General features: G+C 30.8%; 1 protein-coding gene across 6 annotated transcripts in view; it reads left to right on the top strand.

Moving 5' to 3' along the window:
* The window catches only part of Nmnat (nicotinamide mononucleotide adenylyltransferase), a 70,550-nt gene that overhangs the window by 17,398 nt on the left and 31,443 nt on the right, over window positions 1-21,709 (top strand). For all 6 annotated transcript variants that reach the window (XR_012757811.1, XR_012757810.1, XM_075375948.1 and 3 more), the window contains exons 2-4: window positions 5,054-5,277; window positions 9,868-10,065; window positions 17,745-17,846. Coding sequence is in view for 4 of the 6 variants with exons in the window: in XM_075375948.1 (XP_075232063.1) it covers window positions 5,054-5,277; window positions 9,868-10,065; window positions 17,745-17,846 (524 nt within the window). In the remaining 2 variants the exon portion in view is untranslated. The remainder of the gene's footprint in view (window positions 1-5,053; window positions 5,278-9,867; window positions 10,066-17,744; window positions 17,847-21,709) is intronic.

Genomic DNA, 21,709 nt, shown 5'->3' with positions numbered 1-21,709 from the left:
CTGACCTAACAAAACACCAAAGCATTGAAAACAAAACAACAAATTGAAAAAATATAAATAATAATATTTGAATATTATAAGGTGATTCATGTAGTGACTGGCGCTTTCTGAGCTCATTATACTATCGAAAATAATGAAAAACGTTCTTATAAACACGGGTCAAGGAACGCTCCATTAGCGAATTATGGCCAGCAAAAGATATTACCCTGATTCCTGGGCAAATAATGAAATAAAACCCTACTGAAATTCTAGGAACTCAAATTAAGGGGTAACTTGATGGTTTTTTACCTGACAAATTGAATAAACCAGATCCCAGAACCATATCTCCAGTAGTCTTCATAATATCTGATGTAAAACAGAAAAATTTATTGCCAGTACAGTATAATTTAATTGTGTGTGTGTTTGTATTTGCACATATTATAACAATGCCTTTGTTATTTATTACTGAGGAATATGCCGATGTATTTTTCTTTTGTGCGTGTGTGTGTGTGTGTGTGTGATGGAAATCCAATTGCTTCTTTTGCATAACATCAAAGACGTTTTCCTAACCGTAGAGTTCCAAATCCTAAAGCAATTACTGGGAGACTCCCTACACTATGAGAAACCGATACACTTCCCAGCATTAGTACTCTCTGCAACCGTTCTGCTCATCATGATGCCAATATTGATGAAATCATTATCGAAGCTAATCAAAGAAGTCCAGGTGTTAGTACACTGCTTTTCCTGGCAGTTCAGTGTTTCCCAGCCTATGGTGTGGAGGACACTTTGTAACAATTTGTATCTTTACCATAATCAACAAGTACAAAAATTATGAACCGCTGAATGCACAGGTTCATTTTATTTACAGACAAGGTTCAGTTTATTCTGGACAGCATCAATAACCTTTTCAACGAAAACACTTGGGCAGAAGTGAATTCACACAAGACTATAGAATTAATTTCTTACACTGATTTAGCATCATAGTGTGATGTAACCTAGTTTACAATTAGCTTATTGGACCATTCATTATCCCAGGAAGTTAAAATTCTGACATTACTTGGAATTCCTTAAGGAAAAATAGCTGCTGCTATTAGAAGGTATTTCACTAGCATCAAGATACTGTGTATACTTTTCAGTACAATGGTGTACCTCCCTCCCCACTTCTTATGTGCCATATCGACATACTTAAATGAGCAGTTTCCAGAGTGGGTGCCACACTCCCGGCAACCAAGTTCACTTGATCTAACAGTTAGATTTCTGCATGTGGGGTTGGATTAAAAATATTGTGTACAAGAAAACAGTTCTTTCATGTGAGGAGTTGGATGCTCGTATTACAGATACCGCCGCATAAATTAAGAAAAGTTGTGCAGAATTGTGGAGAGGAAAGTTAGGAACCCGAAAGTGTGCAGCCAAAGTACTGATTTAGAAGGACAGATTTTTGAAAATTTACTGTAAACTTTATTAAATGCATCAATTACATTTTTATTTCTTTAACATTGTATCAATTTTATGTTAACTTCATTTTCTGTAGTTGCTAACATTTAAAAGTTTTCATACAGTAAGTCAGTGGTCGGCAAACTCGTCATCCAAAAGAGCCTAATATAAACAGTACAAAATTGAAGTTTATTCAGAGCCATTTTTTTTTTACACTTAAGCTTTGCTTTAGTAGAGACATTTTTATGAAAATAATTAGGATCAAAAGTACACTCTCGAGCTTGCATTTGCTAAATATGTCAGGAATACTACTCCAGGTGTTAAAAAACAACATATCTTCTTTAACTAACGGTACATTAAATAAAACTTGGTATCATATTATAAAGATAATATTTATTTAAAAATATAACAAATTAAATAATATAAAAGGTATCCTTAAAAAAAACTACAAATACTGCGCTAATGTGAACAGTGGACTTGCATTTCCTTGGAAAGTAATGGTAAGTCAGTTTTGTATGTTGTTTTTAATTTTAGGCACGATTCCAAGTTCTCATCGATAAAACGATTTCTTAATTTACTCTTGATAAAGTTCACACTTGAAAATGATTGTTCGCATAAATATGTAGACCCAAATAAGGAAAGAGCAGCAAACACTAGTTTCTTCAGTTGATCATACGAGTCAGGAATACTACTCCAGGTGTTAAAAATCCTCATATATTTCAAAGCAGACCACTTGTGCTGTAAACTTAATTCACATTTATTTTTCTCCAATAGCCCTAAATCGGCACAAAGACGCTCGAATTTTGAGCTCCACAATTCTTTATTTTTTAAATCAGGCAACTGCATTTCAAAGCCGCCAATATCAATATTAAAGGGCGAAAAATTTATTTCTGTTACCGTGGCATTCAGAGATTTTTTAACAAAGGCTAACGTCGCTTTGCTATTTCTAAAGTCCTTGAACCTGCTGAGAAAAGCTTCCTTCATATTTAACAGTGTTGTTCTGAAATAGCAAACGTCAATATTAAACTTATTTTCTCGACAATATTTCAATAGGCGTGGAAAGCGAATCTCTTTCAAAATGTTCAGCAGAAAGCGACAATTTGTTTTCGAATGAAATTACTTTTAACATCGAAAAAATGTGTTTCCTTTTCCTTGTAACGTACGATTAAGATGATTTAGATGAGAAGTAACATCCACCGTGAAATAAAATTTCTGGATCCACAGATCGTTTGTTAGCTCTGCATAGTGAACACTCTTCTCAGGTAGAAATGCTTTTATTTCAGTAAACAATGAATGAAACGTTTCCTCTCCTTGTGCAGAAGATCTGCATACCTATTCTCTACCTCAATTAGAAATTCTTTAAATTGGCCATCGTAAAGAGCTTTAGCTACAATGGAGTTTATAATCTTAATCACTAATTCCATTACTTTGCAAATTTCTGCGCACATAGTGCTTCCTGATGAATAATACAATGATGGTAAGTATCTCGTGATTAATTTTTTCTTTCAAAATAGTGACAAACCCATTTCTGCACCTGTCATACTTTTCGCTCCGTCTGTTGAAATAGAGACAATTTTTTCTAACGGAATTTGATGTTTTTCGAAGCACTCGATTACAACATTTGCTATATCTACTCCACGCGTTTGTCCTTTGATATCAAGAAGCCCAAAAGTTCCTCTTTAAGGGCTGTAGTGGAGATAAATCGCACAAAAAGAGAAACTTGCCCTCTGCCATTTATATCACGAGACTCGTCAACTGCTATTGATAGAGTTGAGGCCAATTTGATATCTTCAATTTGTTGGTTTGTTATGTTAGCAGACATTTTTACTGTTCTACCTTTCACTGTTTTAGTAGACAAAGGTATCTCTGGCATTTTTTTAAAAATGTCTGCTTATTCTTTAAATCTCGAAAAACCCCTTCGGATGCTCTTATAAAACAATTCTTTATATAGTCTCCGTCTGTGTATGGCTTTCCTCTCTGAGCAATCTCCTGACTAGCTTCAAAACTTGCCATATAACATTGTTAAAAGATTGCACCCAGTGATTAAAAACAAAAACTGACCTTTCTTGTTTCCTCCGAAGTTCTTCGACTTCTTTCTTCCTTGCATCACCAACCGGATATTTGGTACTAAATGATTCGTGTTTAGTCGTAAAGTGTCTTTCTAAATTAGATTTTTTGTTATGTGCCATTTTTTCTTAACAAATAAGACAGGTCGGAAGACATTTAAGTTTTGGATGAACGCAAAGTTTTCTGTCCACTCCACTTTGAATTCACGGGTTTCATCTTCCGTTTTTCTTTGCTTTTTCTTAGTAACCGTGCTTCGCACTTAAAAATATGTTGCATTTTGAGTAAAAATAAAGCATTAAACACAAAAGTAAAAAAAAGATCATTAAATACCTGTGGAATCTGTAGATGGAAAAATATATATAAAACTGTATTAAATAGATGATTAACATATGTACAACTACTAATATATATAATTTTATGAATTTAAAATATATACGCTTTACGTCACTCGAAAGATTTACGGATTATAATTTAATTACTGGGCTGTGAGACTGCTGGCAGAGTGCTGACTGGGCTCGCTTCCACAACTCGCGCAAGAATCGCATGCGCTTCTCCCGCGCCGTCGTCGCCCGACCGAATAATATTAAAACAATAATTTCAGAAAAAAACATTTTGTACCTATGCTGCTTTATTTGTTGAATTGCTGCCCGCCAAAAAATATTGTAACTATAGTTAAAATACATTTCGGCACGCAGCAATTCGACGGAGATAATGATAACCATGTTTGCAAGCGAATATCCGTGCTGTTGATGCTTTCTAAAAATGTGCCTCTTTTCTGTAGGCTTGCGTTTCAAAAATGTTTACTCGTCTCTTACAAGGCAAGTTAATAAATAATATTCCGTGCCTGCACTAAACATTTCGTGGAAGAGCCGTAGCCAAGGAGTCAAAGAGCCGCGGTTTGCCGACCACTGCAGTAAGTGATAGTAATAAAATCAAATTTCTCGAACCTGTATGTGTTTTGTATTGGAGGGTTATTTTACATCCTGGGCTATTTTCTGAAAATTAAATTCTCTACCAGTTTTAATAATAAATGACATGCATTTATTTTACTCATTTAACAAAGTTTTTGTATTACAAATATAAAAATCATGTTTTTTCAGATAACAAATGTTTCTGTTTTATGTTGAATATTATGAAAACTATGGGAAATATGGTTCTGAAATCTGGTTTATTCAATTTTTCAGGTCAAAAACCATAAGAAATTATCAAGATTATCCCTTAATTTGAGTTCCTAGAATTTCAGTGTGGTTTTTATTTCACTCTTTGCCTGGGAATCAAGGTGAAATCTTTTGCTAGCTATAACCCACTAATGGAGCATTTCCAGACCCATGTTTATATGAAATTTTTCATTATTTCTGCTAGTAGAATGAGCTCAGAAAGATGCAGCTCCATTTTCACTGTACAGAATCCAAACCTCAACTGAATATATATTTCTTCACTGTCATTATGAAAACTGAATGTTCAGATTTTGTAGATCGAAATATTTTGTTATATCTAGTTAATTAATCCTGGTTATTTATTAGTTACAAGTATATAAAACTTCTTTAAATACTGTATTTTTTTTGTTTTTCAGAAATAGCACGAGATCACTTGCACAGATTAGGTCATTACACAGTCATTGGAGGTATAGTATCACCAGTTCATGACAGTTATGGCAAAAAAGAGTTAACGTCTGCAGCACATCGTTGTGCTATGTTACAATTAGCTTTACATAATTCAGATTGGATTAAAGTAAGTGAATGGGAATGCAATCAAGATGGCTGGCTTCCAACTAGACAAGTTCTTCAATATCATCAGGTTAATTAGTATAAAACATAGATAAGAGTTTTTCACAATCTTTTAGAGATTCCTGAAAAACATTAAAATGTTCACAACTTAATCTATTGATAGGTTCTTTGCCAAACTTGTTTTATTTCTTTAAAGTAAAAATAGTTTAAGGCTTTATTGCCCGCATCTCCTGGAAGTGAAGATTATAAAGCAGTGAGTGATTATCTTTAAGTCAACCCAACCAATTTTTTTAATATACAGATTTTTCTTTTTTTTAATGTGACATTTTTAACTGCAGATGATAGTCTTCATCAGTGACTGGCAATGTTGTTACTCTTTGTTCTCAGTTGAAGTCATTAATATAGTACTTTTCTAGTTGGTGTATATCTAATGCAATTTTAACCACTGTTAGCATATGATCTTTTTGATCTTTTCTTTTATATTATTCATTTACAGTATTTCTGTAATTATACTTGTACCTGAAATGTAAAACTTTGTAAGTGGAGCCCTTACATAATGAGTAAAAATCTCATATGTCAGTGGGAAATACTCGATTTTGCTGATTTTTTTTTTACAAATGGATTGAGATATTACAATAAAATTCAGTGTTTTAGACAAACAGTATCTTGAAAAAAAATATGCATGGAAACTATTTGTTTTCAGATTTTAAAATAGTAACCATGTTAAATTTTAGATCATTTAATTTCCTCTTTTTTTAAATATTAATTATTTGATTGCAAATAATTTTTTTTTTTATTTCAAGTATGATTTCAAATAACCAAATCATTGCAGAAGTCATTAGGTTGTGTAAACATTCAAATTTAAAAATAATTTAATCTCTCAAAAAAACATTGCTCACAAATATGTATTTGTATCTTTAAAATAGTAGTGATTTAAAATAGGTTATACTAATGAGGACTCTGTCAAATGTGCAATTTGCAGCCAACTAGACATGATGGCTAATAATGATTGTTGACTAACCTAACTACCAGGAGTTTCAAAATAGCAATAGCCAAATAATGAAACCTTTTTTTACAGTTTTCTCAATTCAGGAAAACAGGAGCTTAAAAAATTTTACTTTTTTGAGGAAGACTGAAGTTTGAACACTTTTATAGAGTAGATGTCTTACATAATGTCATAGAAAATCCTAGCATCAAGAAAATTTACATATAGAGCATTGTGAGGCATATAGAGCATTTTATGAATAGTTACCAATAACTTTTAACAGATGCAATTTCAATGAATAATTGAGGTTACTCATGTCACACTTCAAAGTAGATATTGGCGAAAGTTTAAAGTTAATGTATTGTTAAATATTTATTAATGAATTGAATTTTTATTTAAATTATTCAAACAATGTACCTCTAGTTAATCAGTAGAAGGTATAAATCTAAATATATCGGAAGATAGTGACAATATTTGTATTTATAGTTTTCTATTGGAATCTTATGGGATAGAGACATTGTAGTAATTTGTCTAATTTGGCTGGAATCAAGAAAAAATCCTGATCATGTTTTTATATTCATAAACATTAAAAATAGTTAATTACATGAAGTTTCTCTTAAAAAGTGATGTGCACAGTAATTTGGTAGTGAAATATTATACTCTTTCATGTTCTGGGGTTGTAGAAAGCAAATGTGAAGTAGTCTAACATAATAAGTCAATTATGTTAAATATCTGAATTTGACTATTGCTGCTAGTTTATTAACTAGTTTGTATAAATCATATTAAGAAATGTATAATAATGTTAGAAAATTTTTTTTTACTTGAAGGATTATACCAGCAAAGTTTTGAAAGTGTTGTACTTAGTGGTGATTGAGTCTAGATTGAGGCGCGGTAATAAATCTTGAAAAGAGCTTGTTTTATAAAATTAGTTCTATATCACTGATCAGATAATCTGATTAGGATAATTTTGAGATTGTCTGCTAGTGTTTATTCTTTTCATTTTTTGAGGGAATTAAAACTCCCCCCCATTGAGATATAAAGTACTATTTACATTTTTCCTCAGAAATGGTGATTCAGTCTTGTCATTCTGTTGCAAAAAAAAACATCTAAACCATAAAACAAGTGTTTTAAATAGATATTTTTTTACGTATTGCACCTAAAATTTTTAAATATTTACTATTAAATATGATGGGTGTAATAATTTAATTCTGTTAAAAAAAAAAAAGGATTTTATTGCATATTAGGTTATTTCAATACGAAGAAGGGGAGAAGTTTTTTGAATATTGTCTGATTTAGTTATTGAGGTTTGTTATTAGTTGCGTTTTCTATTTAATATTGTTCATTATTATAAAGACTATTATTTTGAATTAAATTTTAAGTAAATACTCAATTTGCTAATTATTATTTAAATTATAACACATCTTGTTATATTTTTCTCTTTTATAATATATCAGTGTTATGATAGATATTCTGCAAAGATTTTCAGGTTTGGAGATTTTTTCTGATAGGGAATATTTCTTGATATTTACAACCTGCGATTGGTTTATTCCACTACAGTATCTGTAAACAAAAATTTTCTCAGCATTTTTTTGTTTCATAATTGAAAAGACATTTTTAAAAAGTCATACTTAAGCAATATATTCAATTTTGAAAGTGCACAACGCTATTAAAATGCAATACCAAGTTTCAGTTATTGGTAAGCCGTTAATAATGACAACATACAAAATAAAAAAATTCTCAATTTATTTATTAAACTATTTCTAAATAATGAATTTTCATTTCTTAATATTTTTAACAAAAAAATAAAATAATGTTATTACACTGTTATCTTAATCTTTCTTTTTATTTATTTTTAATAATTGATTTTCTTTCTAGATATTTTCAAATATTGAAATGATCCATGTTTTGATTTAAAATTATAATTCAGTAATTTTCTGCCACATTAATAAAAGTAAATATCTTAAACTCTTTCATGTCGTCAATGTTACTTATATAGATTTTTTCAAAATTAAATATTCTACAAATTCTGTTTTAAATTTTTATTTATTTACTAGCAATTTAACAATGTTATTGGATATCAAACCTAAAAAATGTGTTTTGTGACGCCAGATTTTTGTGTTTTACAATAATTTTCTGAAAAGTTATTAGTGATACAGTTTTGTAACCAGTTTTATTCAATTTTTCATGTCAAAAACTGTAAGAAACCATCAAATTTATTCCTTAATAAGGTTCAAGAGTTTCAGTTTGGATTCATTTTACTTTTTAAGCAGAAACTGGGACAACACTTTTTGCAAGCTGTATCTCAAAAGCTTCTAAGCTATCTAAAAGTGCTTATAAAGCCTTATTCATATGAAATTGATATTGCCCTGAAATTGATTCTGTTTCTTTGAGACACTTGTCTCTAAGTGTGCCGAAAATTCTCTTGAATAAACATTGAAATGATCTCATTAATGAATCATTTTTAAGAGAGTCCTTTTCAAATGAATTAAGATTTGATTATTTTAGTTAATTTGATGTTTTTATTTAGCCTCTGGGATCATTTTAACCAGTTACTTTTCTCTTTTTTTTACAAGTTGATTTACTTCAGTCTACAAAGTAGAAGATATTTTCATTCATAACTTGAATTAAAAGTTGTTAAGAAGTATAAAAGTAATTAACTAATTTTAAAATGTTGAGTTACATTTTTAATACAAAATCTAATGCTGTTATTATTTTGTTATACTTGCTTCGTTGTGTATTATCTTATGCTCTTCTTTCTTATTGAAAATTTATTGTGCAGTACTAATACATGTTTCTTAAAGAATTGTATAGTTGATGTAAAAAATTTTAAGTAGTTCATAAAATTCACTTAAAGCAATTGCCATTGAAAAACTACCAATTATGAATATTGGATTAGTTTCAAAGATTATTTTTAATTGCTTAATTGGTTTCAGTTTTAATTAAAATTCAGATGAAATATGAAGTTCTTTTTTTTTTCATTAAATAATTTCTTTCAAAATCTTTCAACTTCCAATTTATTGGAAAGCAGTGTTTTAAGGAATTCCCTTGTTAATTGTGTTTTATTCAAGTTTGAAAATCTTTAGTGGTATTTGTCTGTGATCAAGGTATGTATTTGCAAATATTGTTCACATGTTCATGCCACCACAAGTTGCAATTAATTAAATATTTAAGTTATTTTGATCTGCTATTGTAAAAGTTTGTTTCACTTCAAACAAGATAATAAAGTTCATTTGAAAATAAAAATGTCATAGTATCAATTTGCGATAACGTTTTTGATATTCAAATAACTAATGCAAATAAATTAAACCGTAAGTATGTTTCTGTTTTAGACTTAAACATTCCATTCATTATGTTCACAAAGAATTTACATTTATTGTTTGGTTATTTTGTTCAATTAATGGTAGTTCATTTGTAATATTTTTAAGTAATTTCCTAAATTTTTTTTTTGTTTTTTTTTGCTCAATGAAATTCATTATAGAAACTCAAAGCTTGTGTGTAGGAATATGAAATGTAATTTTTGTAATGTATGAAAAATGCCATGCCTGACCGAGATTCGAACCGGATGATCTAATCTCCGGATGAAAGGGCAAGACGCTACCACGGAGGGGTAATTTCATTAATTATAATATTTAAGGTATTCACTTATAATTTAATGTGAAAGAATTTTCATTTTAGAACCAACTCAATGCAGCTATAAAGAGTACAGAAACTCCAAAGAAAAGGCAAAAATGTCAAGATAATGAAAATGAAACAGACTGGGTCATGAATGCAGTTAGGCATTGCAGTAACAATGACATAATTCATGTAAAACTTTTATGTGGTGCTGACCTGCTAGAATCTTTTGGAACTCCTAACCTCTGGCAAAATGATGATGTAAGTTATATTTTATTTTTGAAATTATTTTACTGTGAAAAATTACAGAAAAATTGATTTTCATTATGTGCTTTATTTTGTTTAATCGACTTGACTTCATGAGCAAAAGAAAAAAAAATAGTTTTTGTGAACTTAAAACTTATGATGTTTCACTGAAAGTAAAAATGATATTTAAGTGACAATGATTTCTTAGGATGAATCAGTCTAATAAAATTAAGGCAAATTCAGTGTTACAATAGAATTCATTAACATTTTAGTCATTCAATGTAGGTAAACAATTTTTACTTTACAGAGGTTTAGAAGATGTGTAACCATTATAAATTATGACTTAAATTTAAATTAAATTGAATTGGCTTATTTAAATTGGTGAATTTATTTTTATTTTATTTTATTGTAAATTGTTTGTTATATGGATTTCTTAATACGTAGACGGACAATATTTTTTTTTTTTTTTTAACGTAAAAATTAAATTAATAGCAACATGATTCATTAGTTATCAAATTCCTTCTTAAAATAGAATTTTAAGAAATATGACATCTTGTGTGAAAAATGAGCAAACGTTTTCTATACAAAGAGATGATATCACACAGTGATATTTGTGTGTGTTACTGTGTTACTCACACAGACTTGGACCAGTTCGGAGAAATAGTGGTGGAGTTACACCTGTGACACCATCAGAAAGCGTCAGTTATATGCGGGACTTCGTCGTGGTTAGATGAGTGTTTGAGTGTTTAAAAAAAAAAAAACTGGATCAGTTTTTTTTTTAGACTGTAGACTGTGATTTGTACAGAATACAGGTATGAGAATTTGATCAAAGGCCATTCGATAAAGATATTCATAGATTTATCAGAAGATTTATCCGTTGATTTTTTTTATAACATTAAAAAATATTATTATTGAAATTATAACATGTTAAAATAACAAATTATATTTAAAATTGTAATTAAAATTAATTTTGGATTGGCCAATTCCTTACTATCATAAGTATTAATAAGATATTTTGTTAAATTTTGATGTGTACAAGTAGTTATATAATATCGGTTCTACGAACTTAAGTAGACTAGTTATGGGATTTCTGAGTCAGATATGTTTATTGTCATTTTTCTTTATTTTTATAAGTAATTTGTATTATCCATCGCTGTTAGAAATATTTTTTTGATATTGAGTTTTTGTAATTTTTGTTTTGTAAAACTCAAGAGAGAAGCATAAGCAATGTAGTCCTATTACATTGTTTTGCAAATCCCAACATAGTAAGTTTATTTTATTTGTTTATTAAAAATTTATTCTTATAAAATTATTAAATTTTGTTTCTGTTTTATTTAAATTTGATGTTTTACAAGCTCACAGATGTTTAATGAAATGGTTTGCAAATTAATAATTTGGTTTGTCTTTGAAAGAAGAGAAGTGGGATTTATTGGAAAATGGATGGAGTATTTAAAATATTAATGAAAAATTTTTCTGTTTAATGAGACTTAGTTGATTTTTATATACACACATTTTTTTTTTTAAATCACTTGGCTTTGTTTATATACAATGTTTAAACGTACTTTTAGATGTATATTTAAAAGTACAGTGATTTGTATATTCTTTAAGAGTATATCATTGTATAAAAATTTATTGTCATCATTCAGTTGATAGTATTGTTCAGGAATTGCTCTGAATTAATTTGTGATTGTGTATTTGATAATTCAACCTTTAATAATTGTTCTGATTGCACCAAAACATGAGACAGAGACCCAAAGGCAGAGACAATAAAGTTTTTAAAAAAATTTTAACAATTTTAAAATTGTTAAATGTAAAAGATTTATTACAGATTTAGAGTAGTAAATCAGTTGTTACTGTACAACAGTGCAGTTAGAAAAAATTCTTTATGTCCAAATTTAGTACTGAGTATTTCCATTATCACTCTCCTTTTGAATTTCAAATATAAACAACTATTTCAATCTTTTCAGAAATATTCATTGAATATTTTCAATTACAGTTAGCATCTGCTTTGGCTCACAAGAGGTTTTTTTTTGGCACAATGCTGGTGTTAAAAGCTGCTTTTTAGCTCGCAGACAAACTTTCCATCCAGTTCCAAGAAGTCAGCATCTAACAGTGTTCATGTGTAAATTTGTTTCACTGGCCACTAATTCTCAATTTAATCCCATAGCAATTAATTTTGGATCAAGTTTACTTTTCCCGCTAATAGCCAGTCGCCGAATGACAGCACGTGGCACTTGCTAACCTTATGGTGGTCCTGAAAAGGGCTGTTTTTGTCATTGATTGCCCTCAGCAGCAGTTGGCCGCTACAGCGTGGCAGTGGTGGCCCCCAGAGCCCTGCAGTATTGGGTCCGCATCGGTCCTTTGTCGGCATGGCCAAGTCAGTTCTTCCTGAGCAATCCCATGCTGAGCCGGCTACTACTGCTGAGTCCGCCGGCCAGGGCAATTGAAGCCTGGCAAGCTGAATGGGAAGGTAGTGTCTGCATCCAGCGGCTTCCCCGGCGGGCTGGCCAGGCTTGCTCCTCCAGCAGGAGGAGCCTTGCTCCTCCGGCCTGCTGCTCCAGCAGGGATGTTGGCATCTGCTGGTTAGTCCCATGTTGAGCCAGCCAGGGAACTTCTTCTGTCTTTTTACATCTTCTCTTGTTCTTGGTCTCCAGCTGGTGGTTGACAATGAATTGAAAATTCATTCTCGTGTACACTCTTTTATTGGAGCCTAAGAATGGTGAGGCTGCTATGGTGGGAGAACTGCACAATGGGAATGATAATTGTAACAGCGCGTACATATGGTGTGCACCAGCTCACATCATTGCTACTGTGTTCTCCTGCCTATATTAAATTAGGCATATATGTGGTAACAAGCCGAACCTCTGTTTTAATACTTTTTCTGTCCACATTTGCCTTTCCTTTGGGTGAAAAGGAACCAATTTCTTTAAATTGTTTTAAAATAGTATTCACTGTTCCTAGTCCTATACCATACTCAAAAGCTATTTTGTCATAGTGTCAAACTGGTATGTTGAGAGAAAATTTTTGAATGCTTTCTTGGAGTTATATACATTATTATACATTCAAGACACAGAAAAAAAATGTTGAAAATATGATTTTGTAATAAAAACTGAAATAAATTTTCACAAAACACTATTTATAACATGAAAATTGCTAAATATCCAAAGATCAATAACCTCATGTTACACAGACAACTTAAAGAATGGGCGCGGTAAGCAGAATAACCATATCATAGAAATAAACAAAAAATTCCGTGTATTCAAATTAATTTGTACATTACTGTATATGAGGTCTGTCCAGCAAGTATCCGGCTCTGAACCACAGCTTTCAAACAAGTTAATTATGGTCAATGGCCGACTTTGGTGCACTTTCTTAGCTCATCACTTTTGAGACTTCTTCTACTGTGAAGATTGGATTTTAGCCTTTGAATCAAAGCCTTAAACCCATCACTCATCCCCATTGATCTTTTTCAACATTTTAGGATTGTTTCCAAATTGTCCTGGCCAACTTCCATTTGATAATTCTTCTAGTCTTCGTTAGTAACTATGTAATAGATTTTGCAGTCATGCAACTCATCCCAAATTCTTGTTTCAAGATTTCTAAAGCTTTATTTATTTTTGAATTCTGACATCTTTATCTCTTTCACTGATGATTTTATTATTTAAAACTTCAGTTCGATACACAATCTCAAGAGTTTTTGTCATTGTAGATGTACCAAAATGACAGTTACTTTCAGCTAAAGTATAGCCATTTTTAAATTTACTAAACCATTCTTTAATTTATGTATCGCTCATAAATTCACTCCTTTCATATCATAGCAATGGTTTTTGAACAAAAATCTCCACATTCTTGGCAAAATTTAATGCAAACTCTTGACTCCATGCGTTCTGACTTTATAAAATGCAACAAACATAAATTTTGATGGTTCAACTATAGCATACTGCTGCCACACAATCGACATGCCATTTGGTGAGGGATTCTGTGAGGTCCAGGCAACATTTTGAACACTAGCACACCCACGTGACACTTTTACATTAAAGATTATACTTTCTGCCCACCAGGCTGGTCTAGTGGTTAATGCATTGTAAATCAGCTGATTTCAAAGTTGAGAGTTCTAAGGTTCAAACCTAGTAAAGGCAGTTACTTTTATATGGATTTGAATACCATATCATGGATACCGGTATTCTTTGGTGGTTGGGTATCACATATTTCTGAAATGGTTGACTTTTTTCACCTCCAGAACCACCGTAAGTCAGAGGATATGTTAATGATTGTAAATGAAATGTAGTCTTGTATAGTCCCAGGTCAACCAGACATTCCTGAGATGTGTGGTTAATTGAAACCCAACCATCAAAGAACACCGGTATCCATGATCTAGTATTCAAATCTGTATAAAAGTAACTGCCTTTACTAGGATTTGAACTTTAAAACTCTCGACTTCGTAATCAGCCGATTTGCAATGATGAGAGGAATGGTTGACCTGAGACTATACACTTCATTTACATTCATACATATCATCCCTCATTCATTGTCTAAAGGAATACCTTATGATGGTTCTGGAGGCTAAAAAACAGAAAAAAGAGGATACTTTCTGGATAAGCCCTCCAGTTGTTAATAATCACTGAGCAAGGCAATACTGTTTTTATATAAGTAATAAACAAATTATATGTAAAGATTACAATATAAATTGAGTGATCTTTTAAAGAGAATTTTATTGTCTTTAAAACAAAAAAAAAGTAAAATAAGTATCTTAATTTAAATAAGTATTAAGATAGTAAGAATTTATATTTAACATGTCTTGTCACATCAGACAATCCATTCCAAACAAAAATTACAATCCAACAAATAAAAAACTCATTAGTAATAATTTTATCAATAATTTATTCTATTTAAGACTTTCTTCTTTAATGCAAAAAAGGTAAGTTTTCAGAGTTTAAAAAGAATGATATTATACTCACAATTCCAGTTTAAACACAAAAATATCAATCTTATCTTATTGAATGTACCAATATCACTTATAAAATACAAAGCTTTACTGAGTAAATTATTGTCCACAGTATAAGAATGAATTACACATTATTTTAAACAGTTGCTGATTTGCTAATGAACAGATAACACCACTGCTTTGGCTACAGAAACTAAGAGTGCTGTTACTAAAAACAACATTAAGGAGATAAGAATTTCAAATCAATGTCCTATTGTGTTATGGTTTTGAATAAATCACATTTTTACCTATTTTGTAAATAGAAAAGTTCACAAGACTTTACTTTTTGAGATCAATAACCAAAAAATTTCTTGGTAATAACAAAATCAGATACTTGGGTAGTCATAACTCGTCATTTGTATCTTGTCATTCTCTTATGTTATTTATTTTTGTTTTACATTATTTATGAAAAAGAAATTACTAAAGTCCTTTTAATGTACCTTTTTTGTTCACATATTTAACATTTTTTTATTTTCATAATCTTTCATTTGATTGTGAACTACACTTTTTTGTAAAAAAAAACTGTTACGTACAATGTATATTATTGTTTATACAAAATTGTGGGGCCATAGCCAGTTACTTTCTTTTTCATAATCATGAAAATCCAGTAATTGGATGCATTAATATTGATTAACTGGTGTGATTAGTTAATGAAACTTTCTATCTGTGGGCAACCAGCCAAATCTTGTTTCCAAGATTAATGTTATGTGGTAAAATTTTATTTTAACTCACTTCCCGTTCATGTTGTTATTTTCATATATTACCATTTTGTTGTATATCTGAGAAATATTAATTTTCTTGGCTGCTGAAGTTTCATAGTAGCTCTTCATAATAATTCATAGTAATCTGGACTGCCTCTAACATCAACAGAACATTGGTTGAAATCAATTTTTCCATTTCATTGTGGGTGGTAATAAACTCAGTTCGAGTATGATTATTACTTTTTCTATACTTAATTTGTTAAATTGGTAAATTAATAATCTACCCTTTTTGTAATATTTTATTAAGTTGTGTCAACAGAACCGTTGCAAATAGTAGTAACTTTAAAATTTATGATTGATGGCTGTTCTTTTTGTCATATACCTGAGCTCTTGTTGTAACTTTACATTTGCTGGAAATTGAGTTAATTTCAAATTGGCTGATTTTATTTCACTTTTTTGTTTTGAATCGTTTACACCTAATATTCAAAAATGAGAACTAAAATATTGGTAAATAGAGTTAAGTATAATTCTGGAAAAAAAAATGGCAGTTATCTTTCTGCAATTATTTAGCCTGTGCAGTGTATTTATAAACTCCCAGATACAGGGTGGCGCACAAAACCATCCAACATTTAGTTTTGTTTAGAAATATTTATTTGAATTGCAATAAAGAAAAATAAAATATAACATGTTTACTATATGCCTGGAGATTATGTTCTGCATATCTTGTGTTCAATATGACCACCATCATGTCTAGTAACTTCTTCAACATGAACTCCTGTGTTTTTTTAATAACTTCACAACACATATCCTTGGTTATCTCATTTCATACCTCAGTAATGATCAGCACTTGCAATTCCATCACAGTACAAGGATGTTTAGGGAAAACCTTTTCCTTTAGAAATCCCCAAAGAAAATAATCACATGGATTCAAATCATGACTATTTGGGGGCCAGTTCTGTCCACACACAAAACAAATCGGTTTGAAATGACATTTGTGTAAAAAGTCTCATGTAATAAGTCTAAACAACATTAGTTGTCTGTGGTCTGGCTAGATTATGCATGAACCATTTTTTTCTAATTAAAACCCTTTTGCAAGAAGCTGAGGAACAAAATTATTACACAGCACGTTTAGTTTACGTTCACTGTTCACTTTCTGTTCAAAAAAGAATGGCTCTATTACCCCATGAGTTGAGATAGCAGCCCAAACCGTAATTCTTGGAACGTGATGCACCTTTTCATGAAGCATGTTTGGATTTTCAGAAGCCCAAAAACGGATATTTTGTTTCTTAACAATCCCTTCTAAGTAAAAATGTCATCATCTGAAAACCAAACATTGTTCAACAATACATCTTGGTTCACAGCCCCTTCAGCGAATGCCATTCTTTGATATTTGTTGTCAACCATTAATTTAGGCAACACTCTTATTTTTTACGGCTACAAATGTAAATTAGTTTTTAAAATTTGCTGCACAGATCACCTAGAAATCACAAGTTTTTCTGATGCTTTTCTTGTTGATTTGCCCGCGCTCCTCAGCAACACAGCTTTGACATTCTGCGGAGAACAAACATTGATAGGCCGTTTGCGCTTACTCTCAAATACAAAATCATCAGTATTAAATTTTTCGTAAAGTCTACGTACTGTTTTAAATGAAGGTGATCATCAAGTTTGAAAATGTGTTCGAAACCATCATCTTTGTGTAAGCACCACACTTTTTGTTTCATTAAAAAACAAAACAGTCTTTATGTGCTGTTCAATAGTCAGTTTTCCTTTGTCACCTTGGAACAATACACAAACAGTGCACTGGGAAAGAGAAGAAACAAATATTCATGAACTTCTGTTATGTCTGCCAACATAAAACACATTAATAATTAACCTGAACATTTATTGCCAAAACAAATATTGGATCATTTTGTCCACCACTCTGTACATTTTTATGAAATTTCTTAATGTTTAAATAAACATAAATAAATGTTCAATTTTATTGAACAGATATTTAAAACTTGTTGCAGATTGAAACAATTGTTGGTGAACATGGTTTAGTTGTTATTACAAGAAATGAATGTAATCCTTACAAATTTATCTATGAATCTGATCTTTTAACAAAACATATGGTAAGTTAGAAATCTATGACTATATTCAATCCATTTTTATTTAATATTAGCTGATGACATGTAGCTTAATTTTTAGTAATGCATAAGCAAAGTACTTTAGAGCTTTATTAGAATGAGTGAAAAGTAATTGAATCCCATCAACAGTTTGGAATTATTGACACTTTTGTACAGTTGATGGACTTAAATACTGTTTGAGAACTTTGACTTCATTATTTATATTATATTCCATTTCTTACATATATATATTAGACTTAAACAATAGTTAAATAAAAGTAAAATGTAAATTACGTGTGTTTAGTTTATTTTTAGTATTAAAAAAAAAGAAATAATTGTATTAAAAAATAAATGGTGACATACAGAAAATGCATACAGTTTTTAGGAAAAAATACTTTCATGATAGAAATTTTAAGATTTTATTGACATTATGCATGTAACGATGCAGTATTTTAAGCCTTCTTTGATCTTAACAACAAGAAGATTGGATTATTGACATCTTAAATTGCAGATAATTGGATTCTTAGTCTTCTTATTTCCTTTCAGTATAACATGTAATAATAAAAGACCAAGATTTCATGTATACAGTAACTTTGAAATTAAACTTCAAAGTTTTATTTCCTGTTTAAGGTTTAAGCAGAAGATATTCTCTTGACTAGATGGCTAGTTTTAAGTCATGCACAAGACATAGAAATTGATCTACAGGCACTTTGAAAGAATGCTATAGATTGTAAAAGAATTGAAAATGAACAGATCTTCCAGAAAAAAAGTAATGGAGATAGTTTACAATATTGAATATAGTAGCCCAATCTTCAAATCAGCTGATTTCGAAGTCGAGAGTTCTAAAGTTCATATCCTAGTAAAGGCAGTTATTTTTATACAGATTTGAATATTAGATCGTCGATACCAGTATTCTTTGGTGGTTGGGTTTCAATTAACCACACATCTCAGGAATGGTAGACTTGAGACTGTACAAGACTACATCTCATTTACATTCATACACATCATTCTCATTCATCCTCTGAAGTAATACCTTACAGTGGTTCCAGAGGTATATTCGTTTCCATTCATCTGTTGCAGTAACTTTTATCAGTCTGTAAATCTTTCTCAATATTGATTTCTCAGTTATTTTTAGTCCTTTCTGCATCCCACTTTCTGAGTATCCACATTTCACATCCATACAGTAATATTAGCCAAACTGTTGACTTGTACAGCTCAAGCTCAGATCTTCGCAATTAGGCTCTGCTATTAAGCACTTCATTTAAAGCAAAACTTCTTGTATTTTTTGCTGCAATATGACTAACTTCTGGTTCCAGAACTCCTGTTTCTGTAAAAACAGATACCAGATATTTGAATTTTTGCTTTTTTGAAGTTGTTTTGGTTTTTTGAAGTTCATTTTCTTATTGGTGTTCCTTAAAATTGAGAGATATTCTAGCTTTTCTTAGTTGATATTTAGCCCAGCTTTCATTGCATTCTTTTTGAGGTACTCCATCATCTCTGTAATCTCCTCTTTGGTTAAGCTAGCAGTGCCAGATCATTTGTGTATGCCAGCATCTGGGTAACAATTCCCCTTACATTAAGCCCATCAACAGGTACTTTTTAAAATTCCTTGATAACCTTCTCCAGTATCATATTCAACAGAATTGGTGAAACCCATCTCCCTACCTCAGTTCTGTCATAATCAGAAATTCTCCAGTTAGTTCTTGGTGACAATATCCTCCTATATCCATTTTCTTAATACTATTTGTGTACACTGTCGTAGGCCTTTAGGATGTCTATGAACAGAATATACATATCTTAATTAAATCCCAGATTTCTCAACAATACATCAGAGAAAATATCTGATCATTAAAAAATTGTTTGATCTAAATCCACACTAATATTTCCCTGTCTACCTCTTCAGCTGTTCTTAGAATCTATTTAATAAACACAGTGAGAGGTTCTTATAAACAACACTTAAGAGAGTAATTGCTCTATAATTATCACAATTCTGTTTATCATTATTTTTATATATCAGGTAGATTACTGTCATTTCCCAACCTTCAGATATCTTTTCTTCTTTTCATATTTTACAGATTAACTGGTGAACACTATCTAGTAGCTTTTCTCTGCCAAGTTACAACATTTCTACTTTTATGGCATCTGCTTTTGCATTCTTATTTCTCTTTAGCCTATTGAATTGACAACTAATTTCTTGTAAGGTTGGTAATTCTAAGGCATCTCTATTTCTGTCTTTACAGTAGTGACTGTTTGATTTGGAAATTAATTAAGATATTTAGTCCAACAGTTTTTAATGTTTAGTTGTTTGGTTAATAGATTACTACTTATATTTTTGTCAAAGATCTCTTTTAACATGATACTTTTCTAAATAAATTGACTTATGAGCTATTTTATTGCTTTATTTTTCTTGGCATCATCCTCTGCTTCTTCAAGACCTTATGTTTCTCTTGTCTAATCTTCTTTGAGGTTTTTCTTCTGTTAATATCAAAATTTTGTCTCCTAACTTCTAATACCTCTTGATTAATATCTTGTAGCCATAATTTTCCTCCTTTCCTAAATCGCCTTTTCACATTCCAGATTAAACTAGACCTTTTACTCCCTTTCCTTAATAATTTATTTTTTCTTAATAAATTCATTAATTGCTTCCGTCAGGGCTGACCTAATCCTATTCCAATTTTCTTCTACGCCCTGCTCTGAAGTAGGGTTCTGTGCACGATTCTTATTCTTTTGAAATTTCATTCTCATTTCTTCCTCCTCCAATTTCTTTTTATCACATCTAACAATTAATTTTGCTTTTCTTTGTGATTCCCCTTTGTCTGCATATTTATGATTCCCTTAACAAGAAAATAATGTGATCCATACTCTTATCCGCTATGCATTCTAGTATTCTAAATCAAAAATCTGGATTTCCTTAACTAATCAATCTGATTCACCGTCCTTCCATCTCAAGATATCCAAAAACCTTTATGTATATGTATGTAGAAATCTTGTTTCCTGAATTTACATTATCATTGAATCCTAAATATAAGGACTGCTGTTCAACTGCTGAGTGTAGTTTTGACTTTCTCCCACCTTTGTATTGAGATCATTTAATATGACAGATTATCTTCGGGTTGACATTTTCAAGTATCATCCCTAGCTCCTCATACAAAATGTCCTTTGTTTTATCATCTGCTTTCTTCATTGGTGTAGTATAGCAGTTGATAAAAATGATCAGGCTTGTTTCCTTCTTGATTATTATTGTTCATAGCCTTTGTGAGTAGAAAATAGATTCTCTAAATCTATCTCTGATTTTATCATTTATTTTAAAGCTTGTTTCTTAGATATTTCTTCCCTCAGAAGAAGATCCAAAAATAATTATATTTCTGTTTATGCTTAAAGTCCCATCATTGTGCCGCTTTATCTTGGATCACAACAGTACAGAGATTGAGTTGGACTACTTGAACTATGAGAATTTTTGTAGCTTCTACTTGATTAAAGTGATTGCATATTTGAGGTTTCCAGATTCATTAAAGCTTTACTTCCCCATTTTGTAATTGATAATTGATTTGTTGGTGATAAACAGCAGCCTTGCCTTACTTGTCTGCCTACTTCTAACCAATTTGTTAGATTTTCATTTATTTTCATAGCTATTTTTTGCTTCATATACAGTTCTCTGATCTGTTTCCTATCCTTCCAAACAAATCTGTTTTCTTTCAGAATCTCAAATAACATTTCCTACAGTACTCTGTTGAGTGCCTTTTCCATACCTACAAATACAAGCTCAATCCTCTTTCTCTTTCAAGACATTTCTCTCTAGTTGTTCTGATCAGTCCGACAGCTTTTCTTGTTAATTTTCCTTTTCTGAATCCAAACTGTTCTTCCCCAGC

The sequence above is a fragment of the Lycorma delicatula genome, chromosome 1 (assembly GCF_047948215.1).
Source record: "Lycorma delicatula isolate Av1 chromosome 1, ASM4794821v1, whole genome shotgun sequence".
Lineage (NCBI taxonomy): Eukaryota > Metazoa > Arthropoda > Insecta > Hemiptera > Fulgoridae > Lycorma > Lycorma delicatula.
This window is presented reverse-complemented; position numbering and strand designations above follow the sequence as displayed.